The 21,336-nt window shown below is 44.7% G+C and overlaps 1 protein-coding gene across 2 annotated transcripts in view; it reads left to right on the top strand.

Moving 5' to 3' along the window:
• Window positions 1–21,336, top strand: part of CACNA2D2 (calcium voltage-gated channel auxiliary subunit alpha2delta 2) — a 273,384-nt gene that overhangs the window by 17,721 nt on the left and 234,327 nt on the right. Inside the window, exon 2 of one of the 2 annotated variants that reach the window (XM_067303266.1) lies at window positions 6,235–6,316. The exons of the other annotated variant lie outside the window; for it this stretch is intronic. Within the exon in view, the coding sequence (XP_067159367.1) occupies window positions 6,235–6,316 (82 nt within the window). The remainder of the gene's footprint in view (window positions 1–6,234; window positions 6,317–21,336) is intronic. 2 annotated transcript variants of the gene reach the window in all.

Raw genomic sequence — 21,336 nt, 5'->3', positions numbered from 1 at the left:
AATTTAGGGTGAACATGAAGAGGAAATTTTGACCACCTGACAAAACATGGAACAAACTGGGAAAATGTACTCTAGGGATGTTGGGATCTACCTTTAGTGGTGATTTTAAGGAACAGGTTAGACCCAGTGCCTCATGTGGAAGGCTTAGGTGTTCAGGTGTCCCAGGGCAACCAATTGTGGAAGAGGAATTCCTGAAGACCCTGCCAGCCCACATGTCTATGACGGATTGAACACCTCATTTTTATTCTGTTTCGCAATACATGGGGTTCAGCCTTTGACTAATGCTTTTGTTATCTGAAACAGAAATCGTATTTGAAGAATATTTTTCCTACTGCTTTAAACCTAGTTGGTGACAAGTTGGTGGTTGCTGTTAGTGTTCCCATAGGTACCTACAGGAATATTTGTACTCAAGAACTGTTAATGAAAAGCACGTTGTCCTTACTGTCAGGCTACTTTCCCCTCACTTCTTGCACAGCTTTGTTGTGCGGGTTCAAAAAATTCCTTACACAGTTATCCTTTTTCTCGTTTTGTAATACTGGTTAAGGCATCAAACTGGGATCAGGATGGATCTGGCAGGGGGTTTGGTGCTTGCTTTTATTGTGAGACATTCCCTGCTGGAAAAATTGGAACAAGGCAGACAAAAGATAGGACAAAGAAACAGGTACATTGTTAGTGTTTGAATCAAGGGGAACACAGCAACTTGGTGATAGAGCTGAATGTAGATGACACTGTCCCGGTATCTTTCCCCTTCATGTTTCTTTAAGATCTTCCTTGGGATATAGTTTAAATATTCCTTTGTCCTTTCCTTCACTTCTTTAATTACCTCAGAGATGCTTTTATTATTATTATTATTATTATTATAGGGGAGACCAGATGGTAGAGGTGAATAATATCTTGAAAATATTAGGAAAAGACTAGTCCAGCAGGCAAATTTTTCCCACCCCTCCTTTATAAATACCTGTGCACATCCTTTACATTAAAAAGGAGTCACAAAATGATGGTGTGGGAGGTTTGATTATGTCTAGAAGCATGATCAGTAATTTATTTGGTCATTTTGTTTAGAAACTGGTACTGTCCGGAAGTTCTGTTTTAAAAAAAAAAAAAAAAAAAAAAGCAACTTGTTTTTCCTTGACATGTAAATATTAGCTCATGTGCAGCTTTGCAGCCTAGGTATATAAGAAATGAAGAATACTCTATGAGTATACATGAGTGCATACATACACACATGCGCACACAGATACATGCAGTATTATAGTTAAAGGATTAAGCATCTTGAAGGAATAAGCCAATTAAAAGAAGTTCCTGCACAGCAAAAATTAGGCAACGCAGTAATTAATAACCTTATTAAATAGCAATATTTGGGCACTGAACCAAAGCGTATGAATAAGAGTGAAGCATTCTTGGCTGAACATGCTGCATGAAGTGTAGACACTTGTACCAAACGCTCTCTGAATAAGCTCTGGTGCAGTGTATCCACTTAGCAAGTAGTTTTTCCTCTTGTCCTTTCATGTTGTGTGAATCTTTCTCTTTTTTTGGGGGGGGCCAGCAAGGCGGCAAGAGAAGAGGACTGAGTCTTCCTTTTTTTAACATCTTCTCTTTTCCACAGCCAAACGAGAAATTTCCTTAGGCCGCTAAAAAATAGCACCCACAAGTACTCAAGGACATAGGTAGCTAATTTTCTTTCCTTTTATTTCTCCTTCCGTGGGGTTTTGTAAGAGGTAACTTGCAATGAGAATAATATTCATCAGTAGTTTGTGGGCTGCTAGATGCACCTGCAGGAGAAGGCAGGGTTTGCCTGCACCTCCCCGCGTGGTGTCCTGCAGAGGCAGCGAGTAGCTGGGGAGAAGCGGCAGAACGTGCTAGCCAGGATGGACTGCCCTGTAATGCAGCTGCTGTGGTTCTGGCTCCAGCCTAGCTCGGGCACCTCTGCGTGAAACTGCCTTGCCCACTTCTAGGTTAGTAAGCACAGTCTGTGACGGGTCCTGGCCCATGGCTCCCAGGTCCCCCGAGCTGGTGAGGAGCAGAGTGACCCTAGGCTGAGCTGCAGCAGTACGGTCTCGCAGTGCCGGTTTAAGGCTGTCAGTGTGTGGCTTGTTTTGGTGAATTGTCTGCGAATGTCTTGAGCTGCTGTACAGAAGACCAGTATTCCAGAGTGCCATCTGTTGTGTGCAGAAGGGTGGGAGGATGTGGGCCAAGGACAGCCTGTCTCTTGTCTTTCAAGGCAATTCTCATTTTCTTCCAACGCCCCAGGGGTAGCTGGAGCAGTGGCTAAGCCGCCTAAGCCAGAGATTGCTGTGGACACACACAAGCCTCTGGAACTGCTTGGCTCATCTAAAGCAGGAAACCTGCCCTAAGCCTAAGTGAGTCTTTCCATGACTGTGGCAGTGGCTGGACAGAGGTGCCCATTGAGCAGGAATAGGACAGGGGAGACCCTCTGCTTCCTGGGCAAGACTGCAGCAGCAACTTCTCTCTTCATGTGCTGCTCATCACAGTAAATATTTTTGAAGCTCTGCCTCTGAACCTATTTTATCTCATCTTTAACAAAAATCAAATGTGCAAATTATCAAATCAATTAGAATTTTTGTAGTTTTCTTTGGAGAGACTATGATAAATGGTGCCGTGTTTTCAAAAGTGACTTATGTCCCTTGTTACACGTTGCACAGGATGTTGTAAAATATACAAGGGGAGGAAACAAAAATGCTTGGCTAATGCAAGAGTTTTTAACCTATATCCTGAACATGTGTGTGGTCACACTTGCGCATACGACAGTTGCAAAGTAACGTAGGTTGGAAGAGACCTCTGGAGGCCCCCTACCCGGAGCAGGGTCAGCCGAGATGATGGGGGTTACCAGGATCGGCCATGCATGTCACGGCTAAAGAGGGGCCATGGGACAGCTGGGCTGCCAGGCTGCCTCGCGTGCGGCGCTTGTTGCTACACAGGCACTGAAAGGAATCCCAAAGACATGAGTTCAAAGGTTTCCTCCTCGCCTGTGTTAATTCATTACAGAGGACATTAAAGTGGCATTCAATTTAAGGCAGAGACTGAGCACGCTGCTCATAAAGGGGGCCTGGTGGCTTTCTGTGAGCGGTATTGCATCCATGCCAGTACACGCATCAGCTGTTTTCTTTCTGCTTTGTTTGTAAATGCCATTTCACCAGAGCAGTAAGGCACTCCAGGCTGCGTGTTTTGAGGAGTTATCACTCCTCAAGCCCTGTAACGCCACCTGAGGCGTGCAGTAATGGCCCGGGAACGCAATGACTGTCATGTCTTATTGCTTACGGCTTCCATATGAGACTTGCTTCAAAGTGAAATCTCTATGTACATAATGGGCTATCAGTTTCTTTACCCTTTTCATCCTTGCTATAGTCTTCTTCCATAAAATTTTAAGTGCAGTGGCCAAGGGAGAGAAGCAAGAGGCAGAAGGTCAACTGAGATGGAATAATAATGGGTTTTATCCTTTCTTTCCCCCCGCCTGCCTTTCTTTTTCTTGGCAAATGAGAGATGAAAAATCCAAATTCCAGGATGTGGCCTGCTCAGAGGATTTCCAGTCACTGACGTTACTAAAGCTATAGTGATACAGTAACGGGAGAATAAGCTTAGGTCAGATATACGCAGGGGCTTTTGCCAGTGGTATGATGTTGGTAGAGGATGTGCTAGTTAGAAAAAAGAATGTTTTCCACTTCTGTTACTGTATAGCCATACTACATCGGGGGAAAAAAAAGCTGCTTCTGCTATTGCTTATTTAATTCAGGAAATCTGGTATCAGCTGTGCAGAAGTACCCCCCTGCAAACACACACTTTTTTGGTAGCGTACAAACTTAAAGTTTGTACTGCCAGGCTTACTAGTACCCTTTGAGACTAGTCCAAGTCTTAGGTAAGTGCTGCTAGTCAGTAAGGTTGTTGGCCAGGTAATATCTAACCTGGGGCTGACAGGCAAGGCAGCACAATTAAAGTGAGATGAGTTTTGCAATAAGAGCAAATCCCACTGCTTCTCAGGAATGAAGAATATAATGGCTTTTCTCTAAAATAGTATTTCTTCTTTGCGGGGGGTGGGGGTGGGGAATAAGTTTTAAAAAATAATTTTAAACAGATCTACTAATTAAGTTTTAATTTAAAATCCAAGCCCTTTACGAAACTGAGTGCTCAGTGTCTCTTTCTTGTGTGTCTCCTGATTGCTTTTAAAAACAGAATAATAATAGTGATGCCTCTGTCTTCCTGTATAACCAGTCCTCTCTGAAGGCTTGGCTGTACACTGGAAATAGGAGCAATTTTTAGAGTTGATGGATGCAAGTCGAGATGGACTATACTTTTCATTTCCTCTTGTAATGTAGGTGTTGCTAGAGGGGGCTGAGCCAGGCAGGTGCCCCTGAGCCGGCAGGTGTTTTAGGTAGCTAGAACTTAAGGAGAGAAGTTGGCTCCATACGGTCTTTACCGGATTCCTTAGACCTGTGGCTGAATGTGAGCATAAAACTGACTCCCACCCACCCTGTTCACTGCACAAACTGGAAAAAAAATGATTTCACTTGGGGGTTTAAAGCATATTTTAAAGGGCATGACTTAAGTATTTTTTTAAAAAATATTATTTTTTTAGGCATAAGTAATTTTATGAATAACTTTGGCCAACCTGAATAAACCTTTGATGGCAAATAAAATATTTAACTGGAAAAAAAAGAAAAATCGCCCAGCTCCACTTGTGACCCTTTGACTTTACGCTGACAGTCCCTAAGGCTTAGCTTTCCCTTTTTCAGAAGAGAGGTAGGTTTGCTGGCTTCTTTACCCATCTGCTTCCCTGAATTTCCCCTCCTCCCCAGTAGAGCTCTCCAGGGAAAAGAAACAGCATTACCTCTGCGAGAACGTTAGATCTGTGCGTTGGAAACGGAGTTTTTCAGCACAACTTATTCTGAAGATTTGGCGTGTGCAATTAAATCTTGTTTTCAACCGCAGCCTCATATGTCATTAACTGGCATGATTTTTGCCTGTGTGAGTAACACGCGTCTGCCAGTCCCTTTCTCTGTGTGTCTCGTGCCTCCCCACTCCTCCCAAGTGGTGCTTCAGCTCTCTCAGTGGGAAATTGGTGGTGGCCTCAGGCACGTCTCTGCCTGTATGTTTGTGCCCAGCGTTCACCATTTTGGGGCCGTGCTGTATAATTCAGTCCAAGTCCTCTGTGGTCGTGTTTCTTAGATGGGTTTCTCCGGTGTAGCGTTTAGAGATGAATGGTGCCGTGGAAAAAGCTCCAACTATGGTAATAACTGGGCTAGAGGCAATCTAGCAGTGTCCTTCCAGGCCGGGTGGGAGAGCGGACGTTTGCGTGGCCATGGGCTGGAGCCTGGCAATCTCATTCAAAGGAGAGTTATCAAGTTCCGTGGATTTAGAAGAGTTTTTGTCGTTGTTGTTTCAACTTGGTATTAGTGCTGTAAGTGAAAATCCGTGTGCTTGTTTGTATCGGAGAGTATTTTGTGCACGCCGGAAGGACCGGCAGGCAGATCCTTTGCTGTACAGCGACCGGGATGGAGATGCCGTGTGCTACACATGGCAATTCCTGGCCCTTCCCGCTGCCCTAGCAAACAGCTTTGCCCCCAGCGGACCTGGCAGAGTCAGCGTTTGGCTCAAGTTGAGCCTAACTGAAGGTCTGGAGCAGCCGAGCCCTTGGGCGCTCGTGGCCCTGTGCTGGGCTCCTGGCGGCGCCCGGGTCTCTCCTGCTGCCTTGCAGCGGTACACGGCAGCGTGTCGCAATGCGCCGCGTTGCCGTGGTAGGGCAGGCACCTCCGATCCTGCAGCGGCTGTTCGGTTGCTCTTTGCCAAGATGCCACGCAGGAGCAATAAGCTGCTTTCTACACCAGAAGCCAGGCACCGCAGCACCTCGGCCTCGGTTAAACACTCTGGCCTAACATAAGCAGCAGCAGTAGATAATTATTTAAAAAGGAAAAAAAAAAATTGCCCTTGCAATTTTTGTTGCACCTTTTCTGCCTTTTCTCTCTGTGGTGCCTCGTGCATAGACTTTTGAAGTCTTATAGTTTATAACGTGCCCCAGCTGTCATTCGCGGAAGCCACGCGTGCTTGGTATTCTGCCCACACCGGGCGCTGCAGGAACAGGGCAGTAAACTTAGCTGAGGGCACCAATTTCCTCCCTCTCCCTTCAATTATCTTGCTTATCTACTAAGTGTCAGGGCTCTGACTCTTTCTTTCTCTTTCCTTTTCTCTCTTTCTCTCTCTCTGTCTCTGTCTCTCTTGCAGTATGCAGTACTGGGCCAGAAGGCTGGAGCAGGAGATTGATGGAGTGATGAGGATATTTGGTGGAGTCCAGCAGCTCAGAGGGGTAAGCTGTCTTTCCTTTACCTGTGTTGCCTTCCTTGTGGCAATGAATGTTCCCATCTGCAGAAATCACCTGTGTGAATACTTGTAATAAGTCACTTTCTCAGCTCTCTCTGCAGGATCATGGCTCTTTCTGCTTCTGGTTGCTAGTCAATTTGATGCATTTATTGAGTGTGTGTGAATGCATCTGTTTTGTATCCGTCTGTCCCTTTCTTTAGGGCTGCATGTCACTGCCATCTCAGCATGTACCTATGGATTTTTTCCTATATGACACACTGAATGCATCTTAAATTCAACTAACTGTTCCTGCAGGGACTGAAGGTGGTTCAAAGCATAATATGACTAGCCGTTAGAAGTTCTGAGTTTTTAAATACAAATCATAGGTAAAACTGTAATTCTTGCTTGGCTTCTGTTTCGAAGTGCCACAGAAAAAACCCTGTTACTGGTGCTGTCCATGGCCTCTTGCTTCTTGGCTTAACTGAGAGGCCAAGGTACAACAGACTGTAGAGGCCAGATCTCCCTCTTCTCCTGGCAGCAATAGCTCTGGGTTGGGTCAGGGCAGCTGGAGAAAGGCTTTATCATGGTTTATTAGCTTTGTGGATCGCAGGATCTTTAAGACCCTCACAGTTTTCTCCTTCCCAACACCGTTGCACTGGCTAACTGTTTTGAAATGGAATAATTTGAAATTAGGCTTGTGGTGTTTTAATTCTAAAGACGATGGGCTTCTGCAACATGGTAAGTATGTTGCCCCAGCCTTAGAAAGAAGTACGGAGTGTATTTGTATTTTCGCATGGCAGTGGCATTTTCTTCTTAGATGCCAATGATTTATGGGCCTCTTATTTGTCTTACTTACACCAATGTAACTGTGTTGGCTTCAACAGAATTGTTCATGTTTTATGCTGTTGATTGTAATCCATTGTTTAAAGACAGAAGTAACACTATTTTCTTTTAAATGCGTTTTAAAATGAGTTTAATTGAAGAGTTGCAAAACTGTTCAAAGTTCAACCATTCATTCAAATTCATATTTGAGCTTCAGAATAATTAATTCGGGTTTTACTTGCATTCATTCCAATTTAGCTTAAATTGGTATGAACTTGATGTGCAGCATAAAAAGCATCCGCACCAGTTTGGTTTTACCAAATATTTTTAATTGTATCTGTGCATTTATGCAATACAACTTTGTATGTCAGGAAGGTCTTAGGCCCTTGGGTATAAGTTTTCCAGGCAGCGTGTAGGGACAACAGACAGCTTACTCTTCAGAAGAGCACATTAAAAAAAAAAAAAAAGCCTACTGAACTTCCCACACGTCCTTTCTTACAATTTATTCTTATTAGCTTTGATGTTGGTCCTTTGCATGCTAAATAGGTATATCATGTCATTTTTTTAATGCCGTATTTAAATAGAAATTACACATCCAATTTGCCAGCACTTGACTCCTATTGGCCAGGCAGTCAATTACAGGTAAGAGTGCTTCCCACTTTTTCTGCTTAATTCTTCTGGTAGAATACAGTGCATCACTGTAATGCATTAATAGAAGATAAACTGACTACAGAAGGGTCGTAGGTTTTGGAAGTCCATTCTGGAATGTACTAGTGAAGGAAGGGAGGGATTGGTGCACCATTATTGTATCTGGTGAATGCATAAAACACCTGAAGCAGGAGATAAGCTCGTGAAAAGTGCAGCGTTCAGTTGTTAAAACATCAATAAAGACAAGCAGAGGCTTTCTGTGGATCACCACGGGAGGCACTTGGAATATGGAATTCAATCTCGATACTTAAACAGAATTTAAAGTGAATGACACTTCTCTTAAAGACCACATCACTTGCCAGTGCAAACTAGCATAGCTTCGCTGGTGTGAAATCTGTACTTGCATAGAGTGCTTCATCCTGAAGAGTTAAGAGCTGTATTTACCGGGAGTCATCCCGGTTGCACACAGGCATATCTGGGTTGCAGTGTAGAAGCTGTTTAATCTCAAAAGTGGTACTGTAACCCACTCTGAGACACGAATTTAAAAAAAGCAATTGAATATTCTGTTGCAGCCAGGGTGGAAACTTCGAGGGTGGTGACTAACTCCGAAGGTTGGAATTCAGTCTGCATTTCCTTTTCTGTAAAGGGTTCTGCCTCAGCATAATTTGGACTTTTTAGCTGATGTCATGCTGGTTTGTAACCAGGATGAAGGCACTGGAGTCCAGTGCCAACTCCCAAAGCTGTGGTGCCACCTGACCCATCAGGAGCGGGCACAGCGGAGAAGGGAAAGCCATTTGCACTTGAAACATCCATCTAGCTGGAAGCACCCCCTGGATGTTAAAGGTTTACTGTGAAGCAGGAATAGTTCCCTGTGGGACAAGAAGGATAAAGAAACATGGGGTAACTTGATCCTGGTGATAGAGCCTGATTTTAGCCAGGCACATGCTCATGTTCTCTTTTTGGGGTTACTGTCTTAGCTTGGGACATGCTAAATGTCTACAGAGTCTCTGGCGTAGCGGGGGCTTGCAGCAGACACTGTAGGGCAACCCTTATGCGAATGATATTGGAGATGGGAAGAAAAGTGTTCCAGTGTCACAGAAGACAAAAGCAATCCTCCTGAATTGAGTGGAGTCTGCCGTTCACACGGTGGGTCGGACCACTGCTATTTCTCATGGGTTTACGAATAGAGTAAGTGCTGGGGGTGGTGCTGTGCCAGAAATGGTTCTTTCTTTTTCCAATTCAGGCCTGACTATCACAGTGACATACCAATAAATAACAATAAGAAAAACACCCTCCTCAGGTTTGTCAGGTATATTTATTAATTTTTTTCTTGGGTTGCTGTGAAAGGATGTGGACCTGTTCTTTGGTTATTGACTGAAATCGCATAACAGTTGTGGCATATGAGGCATGAAATTTATTGTCAGAAATACGGTGTCCGGGAACATAATGGTGCTGAATATTTTATCTTGCTGGAGTGCTGCCCACCCAAGAATGATTTTTATTTTAACTCTTAAGTCATCTTTCTTAGAGTTGGGATACTAAATGTCAGATGTCCCTGCTTCCCTCCTCTCTTGCAGATTGAACATGTAGTCATCTCATATGCTTCCCCAGGGAAGACTGTCCAAGCTTACACCATTCAGATGCTTTTTTGCTTGAGGAGAACATTTTTCTGCAGCATTTGGAGAGGAGGATGAGAGGCTGTCAGGGATGCAAAGGGATACCATGCCTTTCAGCTCTGAGATGCCACCTTACTTCTCTCTTGAAGTCCAGACCTTGAAAACACTTAAGTGTAAATGTCACAGTATGTCCTACTGACTGTGGTGGGGCTATTTGTATGTCCGAATGTTTGCAGGTTTGGGGCTGTAGAGAGGAAAATGGCCTTTCTGAATTGATTCTGGGCCCAGTGAAGTCGGCATTCGGCCCTCTGTGTGCTTGTGTGGGTATGGTTGCTGGCTGGTTGTTCCAAGCATGGTTCTCCATAGTTCTCCATTGCCAAAGTGGACTCTTCATCACTTTACAGAGAAAAAATGTTTGTTGCTAACATTTACTGCTACAGTTCTCTGAATTTCTGTTTCTTCCAAAGCTTTGGCAGGCGTTAAAGTTGTTGACTTTAGTCAAAAGTGAATGAGTTTGTTGTTTTCCAGCCTAGACCGTTCCTTCATGTTGCAAAACCCATCACAAGGAGGGATCTGTGCTCAAGAGAGCAAGGGTTGGGTAAACCAGGAGGGGTGCAGATCAGGTGCTTGACAGGCCAGTGCTGGGTGTGAACCTCAGCATTGCTGCTGTTAGCCTACTTCTCTGATGCACCTGCTTGCAAATTTGTCCCACAGGTCTGAGATAGGAACTCTGCCAGCTCCTTCCCCTTTCGCATGGTGGTACAGCCATGTACGGACCTGCCAGAGTGTCTGACTGTGACAGCACACCATCCAGGCAGTGGTCACGGCAGGGCCAGGCTGCAGCAGTGCCATGCGTAGGGCTGCAGTTCAGGGCCTCGCTGAGCAGCCCATGCTATATGTTGTATTAAATTTCCTTTGCTGGATAGATGGCCTGAGATTGCCAGTCTCTTTTTGTTCCTGAAGTGAACAGCCAGCTGCTCAGACCATGTCCTCCTACTCCAGCACCTTTTATCTGTAGCCACCTGTTAATGGGCTTGTTTCTTTGCTGAAAATTACTGAAGAAACCAAAGCCTTCAGAATGAGATGGGGAAACTCCTAAGCTACGTAGGTGCTGAACTCCTTTTCTGCACTGACTGGTTTTCTTTGGCTGTCTTTCCTGAGACCCATTCCAGTGATGGGCACAAAGACTTGCCTAGGGGTGTTGCATATGAAGGCCCATCACTTCCCTGCTAGTTGGGCAGAAAGGCTTTGGCAGAGGCAGGGTGGGGAGCAGAGCTGTGCCGATGCCAAGTCCCCCTCTCCTTTTAGAGGCTCAGACAAAGAGATCTGACAGTCCACTTTCAAGTCTGGCAAACTGGTTTTCCATCCTCCTTTCCTCTTCTGCCACTATAGGATATTGAGGGAAGTGAGTGGTAATGTCTAGATCTGCCTCATCTGCTTATGGTCTGCCCTAGTAGATAAGAATATTGCTGGCCTTACTTCCTCATGGTGATGAGGAAACACCCAGTCCATAAAGGCCCAGATGGTGCCGAACCTGAGCCCTGGGTGAGGATTGGTGAGCAGTTTGCTGGCAGAGCTGGGCAGCTAGTGAGCCTCCATGTGAGCTGTGCTTCATCCTCCTTAACAGGTGCTACCGCACAGAAAGGTGGCCCAAGCCCAGGTAGTGCAGAGCCTCACACAGTGGCTCTTGGGATGCAGCCTGCTACACTCAAGGGCTTTACTGAACATGCCAGGCGGGAGTGGTTGGACTTTGTCCTTGTAATCCACATCTTATTTTACTTCAGTGGATTTTCATTTCTCTACCTTCTATTCTTGCTTGTTATCTTGTGCTGTTTTCTCAGCTTTGTTTTGCCAATTTGGCGTCCCTGCCTGGCAGGAAGGGTTGCTGTCCGTTCATATGGTCTTTTGTGAAAGTCAAGGACAAATCCTGCTGGCTGGGGCTAAGGGCAGAGTGACTAGGATCTGTGTGGACATCCCCACCTTTGTTTGCTTCATAACGCCACTTGCAGCCTGTCTGTCACTTCTACTCAATGCTGCTTCTCTGATGCTCCACCATATTTTCTAAGCATGGCCATCCTTGAGTTGAGGCAGCCATAGGCAAAAAACTGTGTGGCTGAGCCATGCATGAACAAGAACGTGAAAAAATGTGTATGTATACATGTAGTTTGTGTATCTGTATAGGTATACTAGCAGAGTTTTGAACTTGGATCTGAAGAGCTAAAGGGACATGGCATCCACCTAGAATATTGCTGCAGTGGCTGGCTCTGCTTCTCTGACGGTGTCTCTGCAATACCGAGTGCCTCACATGGCTGTGTGAGTACAGCCCTTATGAGATCACTCATAAAGAGCTAGAGATTCTTTTTAATGACAACACTAGGAGATAAGATACGCTTTTGTAAAAAGTTGCCAAGGTTTTCTGTTTAGCTGTTTTGATCTTGGGTAACTACTGGCATAGAAACATAGACTAGATCTTCCAACTAGTCTTAGAATTACATAATGTTTGATTTGCTCAATTTTGTTTTCTTTGGGTATAGAATCACTCATCTGATCATTTGGTAGGGATGGAGGATTTCAAGAGTGTCCATGGCATTTTAAATGAGCGGTGTTGGTTAGCAGAGATTCAGAGCTCCCCTGCACTGTGAGCTCTACATGAACTCACTAAGGAGCGCTTCTAATTCCAGTGAGCTTTGTCTCGCTACGTCAGACAGACAAGGCGTTTCGAGAAGGGCAGTGATGCGGTCCTTAGATATGTGAGGCTAATGGCAGAGTTGGGAATAGGATGCTCATCTTCTGATGCTCAATCCAGTACCAAAATCCACAGATTGGACTTTAAAGCTTTCTGTAACAGAGTGAATCTGGCCTTTCCCTTCTGAGGAGCCAGCCTCCAACCTGAGCCCTCCAAAGCGGGGGGTAAGTGGCTCCCAGTGACTGCGCTGTGTTAGCCAGAGCAGAGAGGAGGAGTTTGAGCCAAAAGCTTGGGCAGCATGCACAGCCAGCTGCTTATACTACAGCAGTGCTGAATTTCCTGCTTCTTCCCAACTGCTGCAGAAGAGGACCGAATTGCATTTTCTAACACCTAGTGCCTGCCTGGGGGGCTAACCAGGAGTATGGACTATATATCCCAGTAAGGTGATGCCTCGCTCCATGCTCTTAGTTCTCAAGCTCATGCATTATCTATTTGATCCTTACTGTTCTTCTTCTCCCTGCTTTCCCTCCCCCTCTTCTACCAATATGCACACGGCCTGCTTCCGCACACCATCACTTTGCCCTCCTCTGCTCCTCATGTTTGATAAGAGGAAGTGTGTGATGCCAGATAAACACATTCCTGTTCCAAACTGCTTGGGTTTATTTTAATCTGCCTGGGCCGTTCAGCAGCCTCAGCACTCTGTTCAGCACTGAGTGCAAAGCCAACAATATATTATCAAGCAGGAGCGTTTTAATGTCCTTATCCTTGCAGCAGCATGGTTAGAGAAGGGAGATCCTCTGTCACCCTTTGGATGGGCCAGTGTCTCCCATTGTCAGCCCCCTTTACGCCCATCGTCTTACTTTTCATCCTTCCTCTCCACTAGAGCTGTATTACATCCGTACTGGGAGATGTCAGGGAAACATATGCTTCAGCTTTTAGTACATTTGCATAATTAGAGTAATGTGTATGAATAATTTATAGCTGCATGTGGCTGCTCAGTGTGTGACGTTAGCACCCTTTGCTAAATCCCTTCCAGTGGGTAGCGCCGATCTTGCACCAGAGCCATTCTCCCTGTGCAACGTGCAGCCTGGATCGTTTGGCAGATGCGGGAGCCCTTCTTTGAGAGATCAGGAACATATATATGTATACATATACATACATGTATACATACACGCACAAAATATTGTAGCAGAGAAAAACAGGCTTTTACAGTTGTGGGGGAAGAGCAGGCTAGAAGCCTGAGGCTAAAATGCCTGCCCTGTGTCACAGAGCCTGATCGCAGTCAATAAATAGTAGCAAACAATTGCCTGGGCACTGTCTCACTATTTGCCAGCTCTTCTTTAGTGTGTGAGTTAACAGGCTGGAAAGCTGTGAATCCCACGTAGGTTTTCAAAAGAAATGATCTAAGCGGTTGAGTTGTGGTATTTATGTCCTCGTTAATTCTAGTTTAAACTATATTTGGTCCTTTCCGAATGTTTGAGACCCGTGGCTGGAAAGCACTGTGTAAGCTGGTATGAACTGGAGGTGTGCACACTTATTAGCTCATTGGTATTATTCATTGAGAAACTGAGGCAGGTGGTTAAGTTGGCCAAGGCTGCATAACAAATCGGAGATGCAGCCTGGAGTGTTCTCCGTCATGTATACAGCTAGCATATCCCGAGAGGGGATATGCATTCAGAAGGGTAGCGGGCATAGTAATAGTCCCTAAAGCTCTTGCTTTGAACCTTTTCACTTTACAGAATTACTCTGTAAAGATAATGTATTTGCAGCTACTTGGTGACTTAGCAAAATCAGAGGGGATTGCCACTGAGTTTTATGGAGTCATTTCTGATTTATATTGCTGTCAGTGACAAGTTAAACGAGCCCAGTATTCAACAGACTGATGTTTAGGTGCATATATCTCCTGAGTGCACTGCTCTGCACTTTGTGTCCAAAAACTGTGGCTGATGTACGAAACCAGTCAACAACCAGGTATGTAAGATCCTCGTGAACATTCAGCGAAACTGTTACAATTGATGGTGTTGCTGTTACACAGCCATACGAACTCCTGACAACGATGAGACCCTGGTTAATGTTTCTGGAAATCTCATTCAGCCCCAGTGTCTTGCCCCTGCCTGAAGGAGACTGCATGGTCCTCGCATTAGTTCCACATTACCTTCAGACTGTTTAAAAACAAAACAAAACAAAATCCAAACCAACCCTACCAGAACGCAAGATGAATAATTAGGTGGAGACCATTAAAGTTTGCCTCCTTAAAAACATGCATAGATTATTCTTTAATGGAAAGTTGATTGTTTTATTATTCTCTCCAGATGGTTCTTTTCCTTTACGTTCACAGGGGAATTGATACAGCCTGGGATCCATTATCCTTTGAGTGGAGCTGATAACCAAAGATGCAACTCTATCGCTGATCAAGAGTCAAAATAATAGAAAATATGTCTGTATGTTCTATCACAGCTTCAGATTTTAAATATCGTGTATAGGCTATAAGTAATTTCTCCTACAACTTGTGATCCTGCAGGCTGCAGAGTTTGCCATTTCTCTTCCCGATAGGTTTGTCAATCCAAAACTTGGTATCAGACACTACTGAATCCTGTTTCTCTTTCAGCTGATCAGTCACTTTAAGATACTGGACTGTGGAGGAGCCTGTTACTAATATGTGCAGTTCTTCTAGAAACTTTAAAGAAGGAAACTGGCTTCAGATACTTAGGATTATTGCGTGGAGGAAGCAGTAAGACACTTCATTTCTCCATGGTTCTGTATGTAGAAATGTAAGAGGACTTGGGAATAATACAGAGAATGCAGAAGAGGTGACTTCTCAAAGCTATGTTTGTTTTTCTTGTATTCTAGTGTCGCTTAAGCCTGGTAAACTGCAGCTGCAAACTTGCATGTTAAGTGAGCATATTTACTGTCTCCCATTACGATGGAGCACCTTTGACATCTGATGTGAATAGTCTGAATGGGCCCCTTATTTCAAACACCCAGCCATGCTGACCTGTTGGCCTGCAATGATTTTGCTGGTTTTAGAGGTACTTATTTCCTTTTAATTATCTAGAGTTAAAATATTACTATAAGAGAAAGAGAGAGATAGAGAGAGAGAGAGAAGGAGTCTGACATCAGGTCAGCCTTTTCTTCCTTGTTGAAGTCAAGGTGATCTACTTAATCAGACAGCTTTTCTCAAAGGCTGAGCTCTATGGTATTGTTAAAGCTGTGGTTTGTTGTTGCTTTACCGAAATAGAGGGCTCTGCTTTCAGAAGGAATTGCCTTTTGGGAGGAGACTCTAGATTTCCATCACCTCCAGGGAGCTGTAGATCTCCAACATTTGTATCCTCTGCAGCAAACTTCAATGATGCTGCATACAATGAGCTTGAGAAAAAGCCCCTTCTTGTCCCAGGGATTAGCCAGGCCCTTCCAGAGTCTGAGAAGTCATGTCCAAAGCAGAGGGAATGAAGAGAGAAAGAAAATGAACAGACTAAGACGGAGATGTAGCAGGATGATGATGCTAATAGTTATGGATTCTTTTCTCTCTTCTGTTGCTCTCCTGCACTGATCAACACCTACTGACGTAAGTGGAGCATCTCCTCTTTCTTTTGATATTTTGGAGGGTTTCTCTGTTTTGTTTTTTGAGGATTTGTATTTGTGTCTGGTCCTTTTGATTCACTTATTCACTAGTCTTCAGGTCTTATTGTCTCTTTTTTCCTTTCCTAACCAACCTTTTGCACCTGAAAGCATCCAAAGCCCAAGGACAGGTTTACTGTGTGTTAGTTCAGCACCAACTGTAACCAGTAGAGTCATGCCTTTTGGGCACTTGCCATGGTATAAATATTAAACAGCAAATAAGAGTGCTGAGGAAAAATCCTGTCTGAATGAAATGTGGGCATTTGCCTGTGAAAAGAAGGAACGCTGTGTGTTAGAGGCATGGCTGTTTCTAATGAGGCGGTTCCCTAAATACATGGGTGCTGTGTCTTGGACTGGTGGCAGGATCTGGATATTCGTACATGGCAGAGGAGCTGCTCTGGGGATTGTTTAAAAAGTTGTGTTAGTTCTTATCTCTTGGATGCCCAAGCAAAACCTTTCCTTCTAGCTAGAAAAGGACACAAATTTTCAGTTCCCTGCTGCAACTGTAAGGCCAGGTAAATAGAGAGGGAGGAGGCAGCAGGGGGCTTTTGTGACTTGAACAAAGAAGATTGTAATGGTAAATGCTGGATTACTCTTAAAAACAAGTAGGTCATTGAAGACAGTATGGTTGGTGAACAGAAAGAAAGAAAGGGGGATTTATTCCTGGTTCTTCAGAAGATTTGTTACACTGCAAAACTCACTTCACTGCTCAACACGCTGTCAGCTTTAATTGTGGGAGCTCTGTCTTTCCATTTGTTTGTGTCCAGTGGTCTCGGGTCCAGTGCTGGACCTAAGATGAGGGACCTGGGATCTTCAAAGGAGCCTTGGTTCCCAGATCCCCTTGGCCTTGTGAGTAGGGTGGGCCTTACCTTAGCCCTTGTCAGGAGCATCAGCCGCTGCTTCTCTTTCCAGCTCTGAGCGATTTGTTTGTGACCCTAGGTTGCTCAAGACAAAATGTTCAAATTGCAAAATGTCCTTTCTCCTGTGCCCCCTTTGCAGAGAGTTAGCATACAGGAAGAGAAACATTTTCTTTTTTGTCTATGCCTTTTGCAGAGGGAAAAGGATGGCTACTTTTCACACAATACTGTTTGACATCCGATGTATTCGTAGCATCAATACGGTGTATGCCTGATTCTGAGGATAAATGATTGCTCCAGTATGTTCTTAAACTGTCAGTGTTTTGGTCTTCATTGAAAATGAAATCATATAATAATACTGTGCTTAAATCTAGTGCATTGCGTGGCTGATTATTAGAATTACTTACAAGTTTGCTCTCATTCCCCAATACAAAAGAGTAGAAAAACATTGCAGTCCATGCACAGTAATTAGGTAAACTGAGGCTTAGACTGGGAAAATCCTTACTCTCTGTTGCACATCAAGTCTGGAGGGCTGGGAAGAGAACCTGTGAATCCTGACTCCAAGGCTTATGCTCCAAACATCTCCCAGTGGATCTTTATTAACACAGCTGTTCAGTTTGTCACTTCTGGCTCATTACTACATTTATCATCACAGAGTGATGGATCCTAGGAAATACAAGTGAGAAAGACAAACTCTCAGCTTTGAATTCTCCCTTAGGAAACCTATTTCTGGCATGTTTTGCAATTATCATCTCCTTGTTTGTATTCATTGGGCTTATAAAATGTGGTGCTTTCTCTTTGAATCTGCCCTCAGCTTCCTCCCCTGGCCAGGTGATATGCCTTCGTTCTTGCCTTGCCGTTGCTGTCGGTGAGTGAGAGTTCAGAGGCCTGTCTTCCTGATGCTGGGCTCTGCAGCCTGAGCAGTAGATGATTGCTAGCTTTCCCTCCTCCTTAGATGTGTGCTAGCTCTCAAACGACATTTTGAGGTGCCTGAAGCATTCTGAGGAAGAAAATTAATTGGTTTTGACAAACCACAGCAGTCCCTTGGGTGCCTGGGAGTGCAACATTTATTGAAACCAGGCAGGAAATCAAAATGCTCTGGTGTTCATTCACCTCTAGTGCAGCTGTAAAAAATATCCTTAACCTTGCTGTGGATTTTCACACAGGCATTTGGATCGTCCACTAACTTTTTAATATAACCTTCTTTTTCTCTTAAAGGAAAATTTAGTGATCGTGAAAGATGCCAGAATGACAGCCCAGGGACTAGATGGTCTCTGCTTACCCACAAAGCACAAGCAGCATCAGGGCAGACTTCCTTGCCATTGTACTTCCACCTTGACCTGCAATATCCCCAAGGAGGGTAGGGAATTGCAGATCTCAGGCACTTTTAGGCTTTGCCTCTCTGCTAATGCAAGTGGATAAGGAATCGGACTACTGCTATTGTAAAATGGTATTAAGAAAGGATTTTTCATCACAGCTGTAGATATGACAACTTCAGTGCAAACCTCAAACTGAAAGCACTGTGCTAGCAGAAACCATCTCCTGGCCCCACTCTTTCACGAGTCTGACCTGTCTTCCTAACATATTGGTTACAGTATGATTCATTTCTAAAACGTATGCTGATATCCAATGCGAGTTACAACTATTCTTGTTGGCAGAAGATACCTATTTGTGTAGCAGGTGTGCTACAGCGCATAGCCCAGCTGTGACTGTGCCTATAGCAAAACCTCAAGCCAGTTTCTGGCTGAAAGGTGCTTGTCCATTCCACAGAGACTTTACGATGGCAGTGATTTCAGTTACTGCCAAGTTTGAGTTAATGTTGGTTCACCTTTAAAAGTAATCAGCAGTCTACTTCATGTTACTTTGAAGGCCAGTTTGGGAAATTAGAGTATCAGCTTTTACATAAAAGACAGTTACTGCCCAGATACTAAAAAAAACAGCTGTATTTTGTGACTGTGTTACATGGGGTGCCTGTCTATCAACCTTTAAACTGGCAGGCAATTTCTGGACCGTCATGTTGACAGCGTCCCATATGATTGGGCTGTGGAATCTTTTGCTGTTTGTGGGCATCCCCAGGAATGTTGTTAGCGGGGGATACCATATGCTTTTAGCCTATAGGATTACAGTTATCACAGATGTTAGCTTTATGGACAGTAAAGAGTAGTGGAGTCACTGCTAGGGGCCTTGTATTGAGGAAAGGATTCACAGGGAAATGATTATATAATGGAGTTACTCAATCCTTCCAGGTGCCTATTGCAACAGGAGTTTTTTGTTGGTTTTTTTTTTTTTGATTTTGTTTTAGCAGTATTCTTCCTGCTGTCTGTCACCACAAGATTTGCATGGGTATGGTAGGGGCGAGCACTCTGAATTTAGTAAAAGATAATCTGTGGGAAGCAGTGTGCTAGGAAGAAGGTTCTTATGTGTGCTCTTGGCAGGTGTAAATGCCAAATGGAGCAGTGTAACGGGATACCAGCATAAGAAACCAGCTTTGCCGCAAGCCTGTTGTTTGTGTGGTTTGAAACCGTGCAGGTTGCTTGATGCTCCTGTTAATTTGCTGGGGTTACGGGGATGGGGAAGTGATGATGATCGAGGAAGCATTAGCTTCTAAAGTCTCGGTGTGAACTGTTTCTTTACAATTATCGTCTGCAAAGATGGAGCAGGGGTGTGGGGTGCATGTAAAAGGGAGAGAGGGGGAGACCAGCCTTAGTAGGTCCTTGAAGCAGAGCAGGTAATGTCACTGCGGCAGTGACTGGAGGAGCGCCTGCTTGCTCTGCGTCATGGTGAGACGATGGGAGCTCCTTAAGCAATTAATTAGCGCAGCTGAGAAGTCTGGGCTCAGCGCTAGAGGTGATCTACATTTGTACCAACACACACTCGGACACGCATACAGGAGAGACGCTGCCCTCGCAGGCAGGCAGGCAGCCTGCAGGTTTTGCTGCTGCGGAGCTGCTGGGTGTACGCCTCCCACACCCCACGGCCGATTTCCCCAGCCATCCCTTTGGCAGCTCGTGGGTGCGAAAACTCGCGCTGACGGTTTCCGCCGAGAGGAGGTGGGTGCTGCACTTCCTCAGCGCAGCCTGACGGCAACGCTGACTCTCTCTTACTGACCCCAGTTCTGCCTGGTGCCTGAGGGCAGCAGTTGAGGTGGTAGTGAAGGTGATCTCTGGTGCTTGCTTATGTTCTGGTGGTGCTGGGGAAGGGTTAGACAGGTAGCAACTTGGTGGTCTTGCACAGAAAGTCAGGCTGTCTTTCTCATTTCTAGTTTCTGATATTTTTCTCCATCCTTCTTCGTAGCTCCAGTTCCGAAGAGACAGAGTCATTTACCTCATTTTTTTACTGAAAGACAAACAGTCTTTTTCAGGCTAAAACTTTAGGCTTTTTTTCTGGCTTGAGACCTAGTTGGGGGTTTGCTTTGGTGGTTGTTTAAGAACAGGTTGCAGTGTCTATTGCCTTTAAAGCCCAGTAATGTGGGAGGCCAAGGAGTGGGTCATCAGTGATCTTTAAACACAGCTTTGGCAGGTCTAGGTACTGTAGGAGAAACACTCACATATGGTCCTTGGCAGAGTGGCCCTTCCACACCATAGGAGCACACCATCCCACCTGTCTGGCGTGAGGTTGTACAGAGGGAGATAAAATAGGTACCAGCACTCACAGGCAGGAGCATCAGAGTGTGGATGTTTCCACAGAGGAGGCTGCAGGAAGGTTTGCAGTAGAAGTGACTGATGACTCAGAGCACTAGGAGAGTCGATGCACGGAGTGGCAGCAACGCTCTCTAGAACAGCTGTATGGGTTTCTTCTTTACCTTTTCCTCTTTTCTAGTGATTCTACTTTCTGGAATAGTGACTATCTACTCTGTATACCAGTGTCTAGAGGAAACTAGTTCAAGCTGAAATTGTAGATTAGTTGCTTTGAAGCTTGTGTTCCAGATGTCAGTAGTGATAGATACTGTTGAGTGGTTTCTAGCTGGAAAAGACTTTGAGTAGTGTCATTTTTCATGGGAAAACTTTCCATATGCTTGTCCAAGAGGCTGTGCTGGGCAATTAAACGAAGTGCTGTGTATAGAGATAGCATGAATTTAGAGCGGTTTTTCATTCATGCCCAAAGACAGTCTATCTTCCATGACATATCATACTGTGACCACTTTCTCTCACTGTATATAAGAGTTTGGTCTGTGGTTTCAGTTACTCCTACTAGAGCAGGGTTTGCCACCCTGCAAATCATTTCTAATCAACAGGACTCTTGTGTTCTTTGACTGTCTTATGAGCAGTGATAGACCTTGCAGTGGAGACATAAGACAATCCTAGGCAGAGAGAATCCCATCTTAAGGACAGGGGTGCCCACTGAATGGCAGAGTAGTTAGCCTTGTAAGGTGCTGAAGCCCTTCAGCTCTTGAGCTGGTGAGATGTCTGGTGACAGAGAAGTAATGCTCTGGGAAAGGTTTAAGCGTCACAGGACTGAACTTCCTTTGACACAGTGGAACGGTACCTTCTTTTCCTCTCTTATTTGACAGACTAGAAAGTCCTTCTCACAAGGAGCATCTGACTATATAGGAAAAAACAAAGCATGCTACTACTTACGTCTAGGGCAACAGGAAAAAAAAAAAAAGGAGACGTGCTAGATGCTTGCAGTTCCGGTGGGTCTCTTGCAGCTCTCGGCAAAGGCCGGGTACAGTGTTCACTATGGCATGTGAGTTGGGGGAGCTTTCACAGAGTCCCCTGCAGAGAAGAAGCCCCCATAGCTTCAGTCAGCTTGGGAACTGAGGTGTGAGTTGCTGTTTGAG

This window comes from Apteryx mantelli, chromosome 12, assembly GCF_036417845.1.
Source record: "Apteryx mantelli isolate bAptMan1 chromosome 12, bAptMan1.hap1, whole genome shotgun sequence".
Lineage (NCBI taxonomy): Eukaryota > Metazoa > Chordata > Aves > Apterygiformes > Apterygidae > Apteryx > Apteryx mantelli.
This window is presented reverse-complemented; position numbering and strand designations above follow the sequence as displayed.